General features: G+C 35.9%; 2 protein-coding genes and 1 non-coding gene across 3 annotated transcripts; 2 read left to right on the top strand and 1 right to left on the bottom strand.

The window, feature by feature from the left end:
- The first annotated feature begins 2,959 nt into the window (after positions 1-2,959).
- On the top strand, positions 2,960-7,457 carry LOC133304479 (disease resistance protein SUMM2-like). Its single transcript, XM_061504520.1, has 3 exons — positions 2,960-4,285; positions 6,527-7,159; positions 7,419-7,457. Exons 1-3 carry the CDS (start codon positions 2,960-2,962, stop codon positions 7,455-7,457), a joined length of 1,998 nt encoding a protein of 665 aa, XP_061360504.1.
- Positions 7,458-15,368: 7,911 nt separating this feature from the next.
- Positions 15,369-15,475, bottom strand: LOC133304499 (small nucleolar RNA R71). Its single transcript, XR_009750608.1, has one exon. It is a non-coding gene; the product is annotated as a small nucleolar RNA R71 (small nucleolar RNA).
- Positions 15,476-15,512: 37 nt separating this feature from the next.
- LOC133304492 (uncharacterized) lies at positions 15,513-17,273 on the top strand (the record flags this gene model as incomplete). The annotated part of the gene is made up of 1 exon (XM_061504535.1): positions 15,513-17,273. A coding segment is annotated over exon 1 (1,761 nt), but the record flags the coding sequence as incomplete, so codon positions are not given.
- Positions 17,274-17,285: the final 12 nt, after the last annotated feature.

Genomic DNA, 17,285 nt, shown 5'->3' with positions numbered 1-17,285 from the left:
TCTTGAAGATATATAAGTAACTTGTGCCACAAGTAAGCGGATTGAAAAAGCTTCAAAAGGTAAGCTCTATGTTTATGGGGTTCGCTCCTACTTTGTGTTCCGCCATAGTGTACGGACTGTGGTCGGGTTGTATGATATGTATGAGATATATATAGATGCATTCATATAGAGCTATATGATAATATGATATGGTTTGTTTTGATGTGTTTACTTTGATGTGTTAATATGATATGTTTTGTTATGATATGACTTCTGTAATATGATTTCTGTAACAATATCTGGCCATTGATTGTATAGTACCCGGATGTTCGCTTTGGGGTCCTCCCTCGGGACTGATGGTGTACGCCTCTGATATGTTCTGGTTCTGCTTTGGGGTCCTCCCTCGGGAACACGTGCGTTGATTTCCGCTTGGGGTCCTCCCTTGGGAATGACTGCGTACGCCTCTGATATGTTCTGGTTCCGCTTTGGGGTCCTCCCTCGGGAACACGTGCGTTGATTTTCGCTTGGGGTCCTCCCTTGGGAATGACTGCGTACGCCTCTGATATGTTCTGGTTCCGCTTTGGGGTCCTCCCTCGGGAACACGTGCGTTGATTTCCGCTTGGGGTCCTCCCTTCGGAATGACTGCGTACGCCTCTGATATGTTCTGGTTTCGCTTGGGGTCCTCCCTTGGGAATAACTGCGTACGTTTCTGATAAGATATGTGTATATGTTTTGTTTGGTTATGATATTTGATTATATGACATGTTTTATGGGATATGTATGATGATTTTGTAAATGATATTTGTTACGTACGTTGATTTCCGCTTGGGGTCATTCCTTGGGAACAATTGCGTACATCTCTGATATAACACGTTTTGTTCTGATGTGAGTATTATGATGATTTTTGTAAAAGATATTTGTTACGTGCGTTGATTTTTGCTTGGGGTCATCCCTTGGGAATGACTGCGTTTGTCTTTGATAAGATATGTATATATGCTTTGTTCAGTTATGATAATTGCTTATATGATGTTTTGTATATTATGTATCTGACTGTCATGCAGGAAGTGAGCCCAAGGTATGGAGGGTTTTCCATAAACCTGGAGTTTACTAGAGATTCGTCTCTAACCCCGTTTGGGGATATGATTTCAGGAACACAGTTAATTGAAGAGCCTCATGGGACCAGGACACTAACTGTGGCTAGAGGTACTAGTATGAGGATGTGGAGTTCTGGGTGGTCGGATGCTACTATTTGTTTTAGACGTATTTTTGGAAAAGATGTATTGTTGCATAGTGTTCATATTGATACATGTACATTTATGTATTCAGGCATGATGATATGACTATGTAGTATTCAGTTATGTTATGTATTGGATTGCATGCTATTAGATTTGTGGCACGGAGCCAAGTTCAGCATGCGCCCATAGATGGGTATCTGAGTATATTTGCATGACTGGTACTTCTGGAAATATATATTGTTTAAACTGTCTATCAGGAACTCTTGAGAGTGGGATTGGAAAATCCCCAGTTGTCCGATTTACAGAGGTTACTCTGTCCGATTTTCGTCTCCGTAAAATAAGAATTAAATTAGAAGAAGTATGCAATGTGATATGTCATGTGAAAAAGGATTAAAGAAAAAGAAAAAGTTAATTCGTATTTTCGTAAGTTAAGTCTTCCGTTGTTTCTGTTAAGTATCATATGCATGTTAATTGAACCGGCTCGAGGCTGGGGATGTTACACTTCACTTGTTGTTATCAAAATTAGACAAGATGTGGGATTTAATGACAAATATTTTAAATATAGTTCTCAAATGATATATATATATATATAGGAAGGAAGGTTATACTTACAACCTTTTTTTACAACCTCTTACAACCATATATCATAACCGTTGATTTCCGCCAATTGTAATAGCCCCAAACCCTGTAGCAGGATATTGTCCGCTTTGCCGCGCACATAAGCACCGTCGAGCTCACAGTTTTACGTTTCGGGTTACCCCCAAAAGGCCTCCTACAAGGAAAGGTATCCACACCCTTATATAAGGCATGCTTCGTTCCCCTCTCCAACCGATGTGGGACATTACATCCTCCCCCACTGGGAATACAGCGTCCCCGCTGTACACACCGGTCCAGGGCCAGGCTCTGATACCATATGTAACAGCCCCAAACCCTGTAGCAGGATATTGTCCGCTTTGCCCCGCGCACAAGCACCGTCGAGCTCACGGTTTTACGTTTCGGGTTACCCCCAAAAGGCCTCCTACAAGGAAAGGTATCCACACTCTTATATAAGGCATGCTTCGTTCTCCTCTCCAACCGATGTGGGACATTACACCAATCAACGATTGTCATTTATTATGAATTAATAATTAATTAATGAGTTTAATTTGCGAATCATAACCGTTGATTGTCATAAAAAAATTTCTCTCTTCTACAATCTCCGTCACTCTCTCTCATAACTTTCTCTTTCCATCATGTTTTAGTCACCACTATCTAACGGTTATAAAAGAAATGGTAAACTTAATTGGTAGTAAGTATAATCTTTTCCACAAACAATTTACAAATTTTTATTAAGGCATAAGTTTTTAATCCAATTAAAGAACTCCCTGTTCAAATTTATTATAAAATATATTTTTTTTTGAATTTTTTTCATTTTAATACCAAATATAAGGAAATACTTAACATCTCAATAGTGTTTTTGACATGTAAAACATTTAAATTTTGAATCCACACACAACCCATAATATAAAGATATCATAAAAATAAAATTTCAAAATGTTTAAAAATTTATAAGATTAATTTTAAAACTTTCTCTTTAAGACATGCAGGTTAAATTACATTACTATTACTAATCCATCAATTGTGTTTTTTTTTTTTTTTTTTTTTTATATTTTATTATTTGATTTGACAGCTTGGTTCTCATAATTTTTATACATGCAATTGGTTAACTATTTATGACTAACTAGGATGTATTGAACTTGATCTAGATGGCGGATATCCCGAATGAATTGGCAAAGAAGGGTTTGGAGAAATTGATGGACCGGGCAATTGGAGAAGCACGATATATATGTTGCTTCACATCCATTGCTGCAGACTGTGAAAAGGAAAAAGGAAATTTGGAAGCAAAAGTGAAGGCTGTGGGGCAACATGTTGATCAGCTCAGAAGAAGCGCACAAGATACTCCAGCTGATGTTACTTCTTGCCAAGAGCGAGCTGGTGAGCTCATTCAAGAAGACACTAGAACAAAAAATACATGCTTCTTTGGATGGTGTCCAAATTGCATATGGCGATATAGTAGGGGAAAGGAACTGGCCAATAAGACGGAGGATATTAGAAGAATCATGCAAGAAATTGAAACCTTGAATATTACAGGACTCGCTCCTCATCTTCCGGGCATTGAGTATCATTCTTCCCAAGATTACGTCTCTTTTAAAAGCAGAGAGTTGAAATACAAAGAACTTTTGGATGCACTGACAGATGACAACAACTATATAATAGGATTGCAAGGGATGGGTGGCAGTGGCAAGACAACATTGGCATTAAAAGTGGGTCAGGAACTCAAGCAATCAAAACAATTTGATCTTGTCATCGATACTACAGTGTCATCTACTCCTGCCATAAGAAAGATTCAAGATGATATTGCTGTACCCTTGGGATTAGCATCAGAATTGAAGGATAAGGCTGAATCAGAGCGACCCAAATTACTACAGAGCAGATTAACCAAAGGTGAGAAAATTCTTCTAATATTGGATGATGTATGGGAAAATACTGTGGAGCATATCAATTTTGAAACAATAGGGATTCCAAAAAGAGGTTGCAAAGTTCTTCTAACCACACGTCATCTAAGGGCATGTCGCTCATTGGAATGTGACAAAATAATTGAACTGCAGCTCTTACCAGAGGATGAGGCATGGACCCTGTTCGAAAAGCATGCTTGTATAAACAATAATACATCTAAAGGTTTGGTGAACATGGGACATGAAATTGTCAAAGAATGCAAAGGGTTACCAGTTGCAGTTGCTATTATTGCTAGCCGTTTAAAGGGCGAACAACGCCAGGAACAGTGGAATGCAGCCTTAATATCCTTGCAAAAGCCCATGTACGGTGTTAGTAAAGATTTGAATGAAATCTATAAATATATCTACTTTCTCCAGCTGCCAAAGTTAATCGGCATTTGCTCTGAAAACTATCGCCCAACGTTCCTCCCACTTTTGACGGACTTTACACTCAGTGAATGTTCACACTTTAACATTAAATCTATTGGTGATTTGTCCATTCTTGATTCAAGAGAATTGGGTAGCACAACTATCAAGGTACCCCCTCTTTCCATAAATCTTTGCTATTTGTAATATTTCAATCTTAATCAAAGAATAACATATTGCAATTTTAGGGATTTATTTCGAAAATTTTTTACTAATATATTATGCTCTAAATAATATTTATCAATGAGTAGGACTATATTGGCAAACCTTTTTTTACAAACTTACAAACTACACTATGTCTGACCGATAATACTCTACTTATAAGTGTATTACCGGTCAGACATAGTGTAGTTTGTAAACAAAAAAATTTGTAAATATAACCTTCCCTTTATTAATTCATCTTATTTTGACAACAGTCAAGAACAATGGCCTTTTTTTTATTATGTTAGTCCCACAAATTTGACATATGTCATCATCGTATACTTAACACGTATACCATGTTTAAGGAAAAGTAATTAATCAACTTTTATGAAAATAGGATGGTTTGATGTATAGATTTCAAAATAAGATAAATCGATAAATAAATTTTAAAGTAAGGTTATATTGGTCAATTGTTATTAATATGTTAAAAATCAATTTACAAAATAAAAATCTAGAAAAGAGCTAATTAAATATCTAGGAAGATGGGAAAAACGAATGTGGGATCGAACCGACCATATAATTATACCGTTAATGTTAAAGTAAGAATTTGAAAAAACATATAAAAAGATAGGTTGTGACGAATAATTAAGAATATGAAACTCTTAGTAATGTGATAGTTGAGAGAGCTTCTTAGTTTCCATATAACGGGGAATAATTCGTTTACAAATTTTTTTTTATAAAGTTTTATAAATTACACTATGTATTTTCAGAAATACATAGTGTAACCTAGTGTACTTTTGAGAGTACATAGTATAGTTTGGAAACAAAAAGTTGGTAAATATAACCATCTCCTATAATTTAAAGAACGTGGACAAATTGAGTTAACATTAAGGATGCATGATGGTTAATTTAACAAAAAAGTAAAACAATACTCATTTCACTAATTTTAAAATTAAAAGCATTTTTAAGAAATAAGGATATAATTACATATTAGGTTGCGGCAAGCAAAACCATATATTAAAATGAGTTCTTATTAAACTAAATATTTTAACGTTCTGATTTACAGTTAAAGTATTGTTGTATGCAATAGGATTTCCTTTTTTGGCAATTTTTCCAATAACCATATTTAAAGCAAGTCTTTGTATCGCAGAAGTTTTGGAAAATTTGGCAAATTTTGGAATGAAAAAACTCAATGAATTATCTAGCAATTCAGAATGTTTCTTATATCTTAGCTACATGAGATTGAATCTTAGATAATACAAAAGAAAATTAATTTTTCGGAATGTACTAGGCTAATGTGGGATCCAAGTGAAGCTATTCTCTCGATCAGTTAAACTAATTTTTAAGTGGTTGAACCAGTATTTATTTATTTTTTGATAACAGGTTGAACCAGTATTTAGGTCAATTGAAATGATTTTCAAATTGTTAAACCACTAGAGTAGTCTTAAAGTTCAATCCAATCTCATAGAGATTCATTTAGTAATTTGTCCCAACCCATTTTAAAACATGAATACTTTGATTCAAAATTACCTAAAATTTTTATTGCTAATTAAATATTAATTATTTTAAAAGTTTTAGACGATAGGTGAAATTATATAAAATATTGATGTCATTTGGAAGTATACAGACTCTATCCTTCTTTCGTGTAAGTCAACATGTAACCGAAAAGATTTCAAGATATCAAAGAAGCCTTACAATTTGATTCTAGGTTAAAAGTTAATTAGTTCATTTTCAAGTTACTTATTTTTTATGACAATGTAATTCTTTTCAAATGAAAGCTGTAATTTTCTTAGTAGCTAAACTATGATTCTTAAAGCCATGATTTGTAATTCTCTTTCATAGTTTTTTCATTAGAAAAGAAATGCACAGGGCCTTATTTAACTTCATTCATTTATCAGGTAATTTTTGGTAATATCATTGTAACACCAGTATCTCTTGTATTGCGAAAATATTTATAAGTTAGGATAAAATTTTAAAAATAGAAATTAAAAGAAAAATATCTAAGGATATGAAAAATTAAGGTGTATGCATAATTAATTCTGAAAAATAATAAAAATATGGATTAAAAAAAAGGAAAAATTGTTTCAAATTATAATATAAAAATATTACTATCATAATTATTGCTAATATATATCATTTTGTAAAAAAAATTAAATTATGAGTGAAATGCTAATTTTATTTATTTGATTATTTCTTGTTTATTTGTTATAGGACTTGAGTGGGGACGTGCAATATTTTCTGAGTATGGAAAATCCCAAGGTGAATGACTCGAAAGAAATAAGTGAACAACAAATGCACTTATTACGGTTTGCAAAACTTCAGTTGGGTGATCTGTCTCAGATGACATATATTTTTGTGGGTCCCAAGAATTCTGGTACCCTCCAAAACCTTGAAGAGTTGGCAATTGCGCGATGTGAACAATTGGAAGTAATCTTTTCTGCTTCTATGTTAAGATGCCTACCACAATTGCTGAAACTAATGATAACAGAATGCAAAGAATTAAAGCATATCATTGAAGAGGATAAGGAGAATGAGAGATGTTCAAATTTTCCCTCTGGAAAGACATGCTTCCCAAAGCTAGCATTGCTTGTGGTAAATAAATGCAATAAGTTGAAATGTGTCTTCCATGTCTCCACATCTAAAGAGTTTCCCAAGCTAGAGAGTGTGATAATAAAAGAAGCGTATGAGCTAGAGGAAGTATTCAAATGTGAACAGAAAATTGAGCTTCCAAATCTGGAAATTGCAATACTTGTCAAACTACCAAGCCTCTGCCGGGGAATTGAGTTTCAGACTGCAAAAAGGCTTTTCATGCAGAAATGTGCAAAACTCTCTTTGACTTCAACGGTAACTATCGTCGTGGTTCAGCGGCTTATTAAATATACAGGTACATATTATTATATACTGTATTTTTTATTTTATTTTTTTAAAAAGCTTGACATGCTCTCTCTACATAATTACATTGCTTGCAATCATTTTAAGTGAGGAAAAAAAATACACAGTGAAAATTATGGGAAGAATGTTGGAGGTTTTTTGATAAATGGTATCAATTGATAGTATTTCCATTGATTTAAAACTGTACATCAATGTATCTTAAATAGAATAGGCTGTTACGGCTGTTACCAAACAGTCTGTTACCAAATAGTAAAACAACTTCCTAAAGATAAGTAACTACACCTAATTACAATAGGACTCAGTTATACATATCCTAACAAACTACAGGTTACAACATATCACAGCAAATCATAACAACATATAGAATCTTCTATTCCAACACTCCCCCTCAAGTTGGAGCATGAAGACATGAAATGCCTAACTTGGAAAGAACGGCAAGAAATGGAACACGACCAAGTGCTTTGGTGAAAATGTCTGCGAGTTGCAAATGAGAACGAACAAAAGTAGTTCGAATCGTCTTAGAAACCAACCTTTCCCGGACAAAATGGCAATCAATTTCAATGTGTTTAGTTCGCTCATGGAACACAGGATTTGCCGCGATATGTATAGCGGCTTGATTATCACAACATAATTCCATAGGATCATCATGGATAACATCAAGTGAAGCAAGAAAAGACTTCAACCATATCAATTCTGCTGTCGCGGCAGCCATGGAGCGGTACTCAGCCTCTGCTGAGGAGCGTGAGACAGTGAGTTGCTTATTTGTTTTCCAAGAAACAGGTGAGGTTCCAAGAATAATGAAGAACCCAGAAACTGACCGGCGAGTTAAAGGGCAGCTGGCCCAATCTGAATCACAGAAAGCATGAATTTTGAGATCACTTTTGGAAGAAAGGAGGATACCTTGGCCAGGATTCATTTTGATGTATCTTAGTACCCGAATGGCAGCCTCATAATGTGCTTCCTTTGGAGCTTGCATGAACTGTGAAAGAGTGTGCACTACATAACTCAAATCAGGACGAGTGATCGTAAGGTACACTAGCTTGCCGACAATTCTTCTATAGCGACCTGGATCATCATAGTCAGGTCCATCTGCCAGAGCTAAGCGATGATTCTGTTCAATTGGAAACTAAACCGGTTTACAATCCAACAAACCTGTTTCTTTGAGGATATCTAATGCATATTTTCGTTGGCACAAGAAGATACCCTCATTGCTACGGGCAACCTCGATGCCCAAAAAATATTTCAAGTGACCCAAATCTTTAATTTTAAAACACTTGTTAAGATAAATCTTAACCTCTTGACATGCTTGGGAATCATTGCCTGCCAACACCAAATCATCAACATAGACTAGTATGGTCAAGAAGGTAGAACCACGCTTCAAAGTGAGCAAAGTGTGATCTGCTTCGGATTGAACAAAACCGTATTTAATAAGTGAGGAACTCAACTTTGCAAACCAATTCCTGGGAGATTGTCGTAAGCCATATAACGACCTTTGCAAACGACACACTTTTCTTCCTTTTCCTTGATTAAAGCCTGCCGGTATGCGCATATACACTTCTTCGTCCAGTTCTCCATTAAGAAACGCATTATGAACATCCATTTGGTGCAAGTACCAACCTTTTGCAGCTGTAACCGAGAGTAGAGTTCTAACACTCACCATTTTCGCTACAGGAGCGTAAGTTTCATGGAAATCTTCTCCTGGAACTTGATGATTACCTGCAATTACCAACCTTGCTTTGTAGCGCTCGATGCTACCATTGGAATGATATTTAATTTTATATACCCATTTACATGGAAGGGCATGTTTGCCTGCAGGTAAATCAGTGATAGTCCACGTATTATTTTCTTCTAGTGCATGTATCTCCTGAGCCATAGCTTTACGCCAAACATCATTGGTCATTGCTTCTTTAAATGACCGAGGTTCACTACCTGCATCAATAGCAGCAACAAAAACTCGATGTTTTGAAGAAAAATTGTTAGTATTCACATAGTTGGCAATTGGATACCGTATACCTGAGGTGGAGCTAGAAGAGGTGAGACTGGGAGTGTATGTATGTGCCTCAATCAGATTACATTTGTAGTTACTCAAATAGGACGGAGGCCTTCGTGTGCGTGCTGGACGAAGAGAATCGTTTTGAGCTGATTCTGCACTTCTTTGCACAAGTTCGTGAGCTGAATCTTCATTCCTTTGTACGAGAGCAGGAGCTGGATCCTCACTCCTTTGCACTTGATCAGCATTTGATGTAGAATCTTCATTCGGCTCCCTTTCAGACTGATGGACACTCCCCCTATCTTCCAACTGCACTTCTGCCTCACAATCATTTGAAGTTGATTGAGATACTGGATTGGCAGAATCATTAGAATCTATTGGTATAAATGTAGGTAATGATGGGCTAGGTGTAGGCACACTTATAGCAACAAAAGGAAACTCATCTTCGTGGAAACTGACATCTCGTGACACAAAGAATTCCTTAGTATTAAGATCATACACTCTCCAACCTTTCTGCCCATGAGGATAACCAACAAACATACACCGCCTAGACCGTGGACTAAATTTGTTTGTAGGTTTTGGTTGTGTCACCGCATAACATAGGCAGCCAAATATCCTTAAGTGACTGTAATCAGCAACAGATCCATGCAAAAGCTCATAAGGAGTTTTGCCATTGAGAAGCTTTGTGGGAGTTCTATTAATAATATGAGCTGCTGTCATCACACTCTCTCCCCAGAATTTGATTGGCAAGTTTGCTTGAAACAAAAGAGCACGAGACACATTTAGAATATGCCTATGCTTCCGTTCTACCCGACCGTTCTGTTGCGGCGTATGAACACAGGATTTCTGATGAAATATACCATTGGCAGTGAATAATTCAATCATCTTGTTGGAAGTAAATTCAGTTCCATTATCTGATCTAATACTCTTAACTGTTGTATTAAACTGATTTTGCACCATTAAAAGAAATTTTCATAACACACCAAAAGTTTCACTTTTGTCACCTATCAAACAAACCCAAACAGCACGACTGAAGTCATCGACTATCGTTAAAAAATAATAAGCACCAGAGAAAGAGGAAGTGTGGTAAGGACCCCATGTATCACAATGAAGAAGATCAAAAATTTTATTACTCTTTCGATCACTAATGGGAAACGAGGATCGATTTTGTTTGGCACGATAACAAATATCGCATGCCTTATTGTTTACATTGCCAAATCGAATGCTACTAGAAAAAGGAATCAGAGAAAGTGCTTCGGATGATGCATGGCCCAACCGCTTGTGCCAAAGTTCTTGCGTATCACTGGAGCGAACTGTTAAAGCTGCTGCTTGGCTTGGTCGAAACACATACACACCATCCCTGTGATCACCCAATCCAATCTCCGTCCTCAGCTTGCGGTCCTGCAAAACACAACTATTATTAGTGAATACCACATCAACATTATGTTGTCGTACCAACTGAGATACAGATATCAAGTTACACTTTAAATTTGGCACAAATAAGACATTGGATAATGAAAAAGAAGGAGTAAACGAAACAGATCCTTGTTGCACAGCATAAGTAATAGCTCCATTGGGTAAACCGATTGCCAAAGGTTCAACATCTGTAACATTCTCCAGCAATTCCAATACCCCTGTCATGTGGCGTGATGCACCACTATCTATAAGCCAGTGACAATGGGAATCTTTACGATTTAATTTGTCCTTTGAGCGTTGCGGGTTGTCAACCAATGATAACAATTGTGTCACCACGTCAGGTGTCAGAACGGCGAATGCATTTGCTTGCTCTAGTGGTTCCTCCGTTTGAGCTGCGTGTGCACCAAATGGCTTTGCATGGAATCCTCCTTGTGGGTTACTGCTCCAATTCTCGTAGTTGGCTTCTCCTCTCAGCATAACGGTTGTTAAAAGAATCCCTGGGCTATCTGATCCAGTCAGATAGAATGGTGATCCAGGGTCTGATGGCTTCAACCTGCTGCTGTTTTCATTGGCCATCTTCAACAGAAGCTATCTCCTGCTCACTGTTTTCAGAGTCTACACGTTGCGGAAGTTTTTTTTTTTTAACAAGGGATCGCTCTGATACCATGATAAATGGTATCAATTGATAGTATTTCCTTTGATTTAAAACTGTACATCAATGTATCTTAAATAGAATAGGCTGTTACGGCTGTTACCAAACAGTCTGTTACCAAATAGTAAAACAACTTCCTAAAGATAAGTAACTACACTTAATTACAATAGGACTAAGTTATACATATCCTAACAAACTACAGGTTACAACATATCACAGTAAATCATAACAACATATAGAATCTTTTATTCCAATGTTTTTTTTTAATTGAAATTTTAAATAAAATACACAATTTTTAACTAAAAGGATCATCCTTTAAAAGGACAAATATTTTTATATGAAACATAATTCAAAATTTGATATCTCTGTCATGGCGACTTCTTCCAAATCTGAACCCGTATCATGGAGTATTTGCAAAATTTTGGACAAAGTTATGCTTTTATTTTTGTTATTTTTATCAGAATTTATATAGAATATTAATTAAGATAAACTCTCCCCTTATATACGTAATTACATATAATGCATATAAAAAAAAAAACATATAATGCAATGAAGTATTAACAAACTTTCAATTTATCAATTAATTTTATGAAATTTAACATTTATAAAATTAACTATTTATTAATACAAGTGTGTCACAAATAATATATTTATGAAGTATAGATATGTGTATCCCTTTTTATGTGGGTATTGTCTCAAGTTATTCTAACAAACATTTTAAAAAAGTTAGATTTATAAATATGTGATTTTAATTGAGGGATGGATTAACTTATATCAGTACAAGAACAAAAAAAATTTATACTGATTTTCTTAGAGATAAAAGTTCACCTAAATTGTCTACCAAAAAAAAAAAAAAAAAAAGTTCACCTAAATCATTGGATACAAAAAGAATTAAGATTAAACCATTAGTAATATAGTAAGTGGAATGGAATTGATTTTATAGTTGATTTTCTCTATAATTTTTGCGAAACCATTCTTATAAAATTTATCTGAAAATTTTTCGCTCTATGTTTATGGATATACTAAACTGTTCATAAAACTTATTAACTTTACACACAAAGCACTTAGAGATAAATATCTATGTAGAGTTTTTCTTTAATAATTAAAAACAAAGAAGTTGTTTATTATTTGAGATATATTAAAGTTATTGATATATCTTCACATTCCATGTATGTGTCTTGAACATTTTTAAAATTTTAAACAGTTTGATTGAAGTATATAAACAATTCAAGCTCTTAAATAGAAGTTTACACATTAACTAATAGAAGCTCTATTCTTATATGAAAGATAAAAATTATGCAATAATTTTAATTATCATGTAAAGATAGACAAATAATTTTATAACTTTAAGGGGGCGTTTGGTACAGGATAAATTTTTATTTGTTCGGAAATCTCGATTTTTAAAAATATGATTTTTACATTCAGTTTACGATAATATCTGAAAATTTAAAATATTAAAAATTTCAGTTTCTCGAGAATCTGAAAAAAAATCCGTGTACCAAACGGCCCCTTACTGCTTTTAAAAAATATATGAAAAATCTTATGAGTTACTGGCTGAAGGAGTTGTTGATCTATAATACTTTATTATAGAATTTGGCTGGGATAGTTTTGTGAAGCGTGTGGAAGAAGACATGGTTACTGAAATGTGGGAAGACATCCACAAGGTTGATGAACTTGATGAAGACGACTCTGATAACAAAGATACCATCAATCAAAATCCAATTGCAGAAATCACTGAAGACGTTCCAGTTGGGCCTGATGTTCAAGCAGCATCCTGGCGTGAGTTGATTTCTTCACATCTCAATACTGATCAACAAGAGGATGACAGTGAACCGAATGAGTTCATTTCTGTGGAGACAAAAAGCAAACAATCACTTGAGGCAGAACATGAATTTGTTGAAAAAGTTCCTGTTTTAGAGATTCCATCAGTAGCTATTTCACCAACACATTCAGAACTAATCATTAGGCCATGTCCATGTCCAAGTCCATTGGATATCCCTCTACATGAAGCACATTCACATGTGAGTCCACTTCCAGGTCTTCTTGTTATTATTGCAGGAAACTAATGATGGTTCTTGACTAATGCGCTCTTTACAGGATTTGGTGGATGAACAAAATATGGTAGAACCGTGTTTGATGAATGATAAACCTTTAGTTTATCTTGTTTAATGGACTAAAATAATATGAATTATCTAGTTGAACAAGTCAAAAATTAGAGTTTTAAAATGATAATCATGAACATTATCTGATTGTTGGAACTAATTAATATATTTGTTATTTTTAAAGGGATTTGATAACAAATGATTCAAATATGAAGATTTAGATAAAGAGAGATCAAATCAGAAAAGAAGATGAATCAAGGTGAAAACAATAAGATTGAAGATCTTATCAAGTTGTTAGAAGTGGGAGCTTAAGCCCCCATTCACAAGCTTAAGCGCCCAGACAAGTCCAACTTAGGCCCATTCAAGTTTTCTACTGCAATACGAACTCTTGACCTATTTAAACACCATTGGGGACCAGAAATACATAACTTTTAGATTGCTAAACAACTCTTGGGTGCTTGGAGGCTGAAGGAACGCGGAGAAACATCAGATTCATGTTCGTGAGCGGCAGAGACGGATCAACGTCAAGTGTTCACTGGAGATATTGAAGATCCACCAATCACTTATGGAGTTTGGGGGAGCTTTTCTATTTTCTTTTGTTCTTGATTTTGCCATGTCCGGCTAGTTCTTTAAGTAGTTAGGGTTAGATGGATTTTAGTCGATTTATTATGCTTTGAATAATTCGTACGTTAATTTTCCTTTTTATCATGAATGAAGTTATCTGTTTTTAATGCTTTATATAGGCTTGAATCTTATATAATGATCATCGGTAAATGCATGACAATAGGGATGTTGGTGTGTGATCCATATCTGATAACTTCATCGTAAACGCTATGATTCTATGGATAGACATAGAATTTGCGTAACCTTAAGATTCTTGAACTTAATGCTTGCATTCTTGGGGAATAACTGGGGAACTAGGGTTCTTTCAAGTTTGTAAAGGTTTTAGGGTAACAAGGGATTGAGCTCTAATAACACGCGAAAGAATTGGTTAGATTGATATTAAGGACGGTTAACGTAAAGAAGGACTTCGAATCATAATAAGGAGATTAAAGGAAATCGAACCCCTAGCTACGTTTTTATTTTATTAGTTAAATCACATCTTTAATTTCTTGTCTTTAATTCTTGCAAGTAATTAGCTTAATATTTAATATTTTAATTTTGCAATTCAAATCCTGTTTCCAAATACACTTTCGATTGTCCAACTAAGTTTGCGATAGTGAATTAGTGCTTGAACCGTAATCCTCGTGGGAACGATCTCTTACTTAATCATATATTACTTGTACGATCGGTGCACTTGCCGTGAGTAGCAACAAGTTTTTGGCGCCGTTGTCGGGGATTACTATTTCAACATTAATAGTAGCTATTAATTCTTTAGATTGGACCTTATTTTTTGTTATTTAATTTTCTATTATTTAAATTCAGTTTTATTTTCTTATTTTATATAATCTATTTTTCTGGTTTATGCGAGGTACCGTTGACACCGATTCCTTGCAATTCGACCCGGAGATAGAGAAAACAGCAAAAAGAAACAGAAAACTTGCTAAAGAAAGAAGACAGCAAGAGAAAGAAGCTTCAAGCTCAACAGAACCAAGAGAAGAAGCAATGGGAGACAACAATGCACCTCCACCACCTCCGAGAACGTTGGGAGATTACATGACTCCTGCTCGAGTTCCACAGACGGCGAGTATTGTTAGACCAAACGTGGATGCTAACAACTTTGAACTCAAGCCGGCACTTTTACAATTAATTCAGAAAGACCAATTTGCCGGAGGAAGCACGGAAGACCCTTACATCCATCTGGAAAACTTCTTGCTATATTATGATACCTTGAAGATGAATGGGGTGTCTCGGGATGCTATTTTGCTCAGATTGTTCCCCTGTTCACTTAAAGACGAAGCAAGAGGATGGTTGCAATCGTTACCTCAAGGAAGCATCACCCACTGGGACGACTTGGCAAACAAATTTTTGGACAAATTTTTCTCATCTTCGAAAATGGCAAAGCTCAAGGCGGATATCACTTCTTTTGAACAAAAAGGAAGTGAATCTCTATATGAAGCATGGGAAAGATTCAAGGGACTACTTAGGAAGTGTCCCCAACATGGCATTGAAGCTTGGGAGCAAGCGAGAACCTTCTTCCAAGGGATGACGCCGAACACAAGAACATTGGTGAATGCTGCATCAGGAGGGTCCTTAAAAACAAAAACTCCAGAGGAAGCCTTGGAATTACTAGAGTCTCTAGCCTCTCAGGAGTATGATAATGCTCCAGTACCACAGAGAAGAGCGGGGATTATGAAGCTTGATGGCTATGATGCCATCTTAGCTCAGAATGAACAGATTTTACAAATTAACAAGAAACAACAAGAACAACTAGATGCTCTCACAAAGCAATTTACCAGTTCTCAAGTCTCTTCTGTTAATAATATTAAAATAACTTGTGGTATTTGTGCAGGTGCTCATGCTACTGAAGACTGCAAGGCACCCGAAACTGCAGATGTTAATGGAATTTGGCATGATCAGAAAGTTCCATATAACCCAGGGAGGAACCAATACGGCAATAACCAGAATCAAGGGTGGAGAAATAAAAATCAACATCCAGGATTCAGTTATAGCTCGAATCATCAGCTAAATCCTCCTATGCCAGCACCACAGCAACCTCCACAACAATCAGAGTGGGAGAAGGCCTTTGCACAACTATCCAAAACCACATCAGACTATGTTCAAAGTACCAATGCATTCAGGGAAGACACTTCAGCCTTTATGCAAGAAACCAGGGCCTCATTCAGGAATCAAGAAGCCTCAATCCGGAATCTAGAAACTCAGATTGGTCAATTGTCAAGGCAGTTCAACGAAAGAACCCAAGGCACCTTCCCAAGTAATACAGACGTTAATCCTAATGCACACTGCAAGGCCATTACCACTAGAAGTGGCATTGTAATTGAACCTGTGATTAAGCCTTCAGTAGAGAAAAAGAAAGCTGAGGGATCTGCCATTGAAGAAGAAAAAGAGAAGGAAGTTGACAAAGAGCCTGCTGCAGAGAAAGCTGTTCCTGAAAAGAAAGAGTTCAAATGGGAGAAAAAGAAAGCTCAAGAAAGACAAGAAAAGCCATTGGAGCTCTCACCTTATGCAAAAATTCCATATCCGCAGAGGTTCAGAGAGAAAATCAAAAAGCAGCAGTATTCGAAGTTCCTTGATATCTTCAAAAAGCTACAAATCAATATTCCATTTGCTCAAGCCTTGGAGAACATGCCGAATTACGCAAAGTTCATGAAAGATCTCTTATCGAAGAAACGTAAACTGAAAGAATGTGAAACAGTGACGTTCACGGAAGAGTGTAGTGCTATAATTCAGAAAAAGTTGCCTCCAAAACTTGAAGATCCTGGAAGTTTCAGCATTCCCATAGAAATTGGCAACATTGATGTGGGAAAGGCGTTATGTGACTTGGGAGCTAGTATTAACCTTATGCCATTATCCATCTGCAAGGCTCTGGGGATTCATGAATTAAAGCCGACAAAAGTTTCACTACAGTTAGTTGACAGATCTACCAGAAGGCCAGATGGAGTCATTGAAGATATTTTGGTAAAAATTGATAAATTCATATTCCCTGCAGACTTTGTCATCTTAGACATGAAAGAGGATGCTGAAATCCCATTACTTTTGGGAAGACCCTTCTTAGCCACTGCAAGAGCTTTGGTTGATGTGGAGCAGGGAAAGTTGATGTTACGGGTTAATGATGAAACTGTAACAATTGATGTTCTTGAATCTATGAAACATCCTTCCGACGGAGGAGATTGCTTCAAGGTTGATGTGATCAATGTTGCAGTGATAGACACAGTTGATGAAATACTTCAGCCACTGATGGAATTGGAGTCATTAGAAGGAGATCTACTGCACAATACAACTGAAGCAACAGAAGAA

Source organism: Gastrolobium bilobum, unplaced genomic scaffold, assembly GCF_033153095.1.
Source record: "Gastrolobium bilobum isolate Gb01-03AN ecotype WA unplaced genomic scaffold, APGP_CSIRO_Gbil_v1 utg31211, whole genome shotgun sequence".
Lineage (NCBI taxonomy): Eukaryota > Viridiplantae > Streptophyta > Magnoliopsida > Fabales > Fabaceae > Gastrolobium > Gastrolobium bilobum.
The sequence above is the reverse complement of the archived record's forward strand: the minus strand, read 5'-3'. Positions and strand labels throughout refer to the sequence as shown.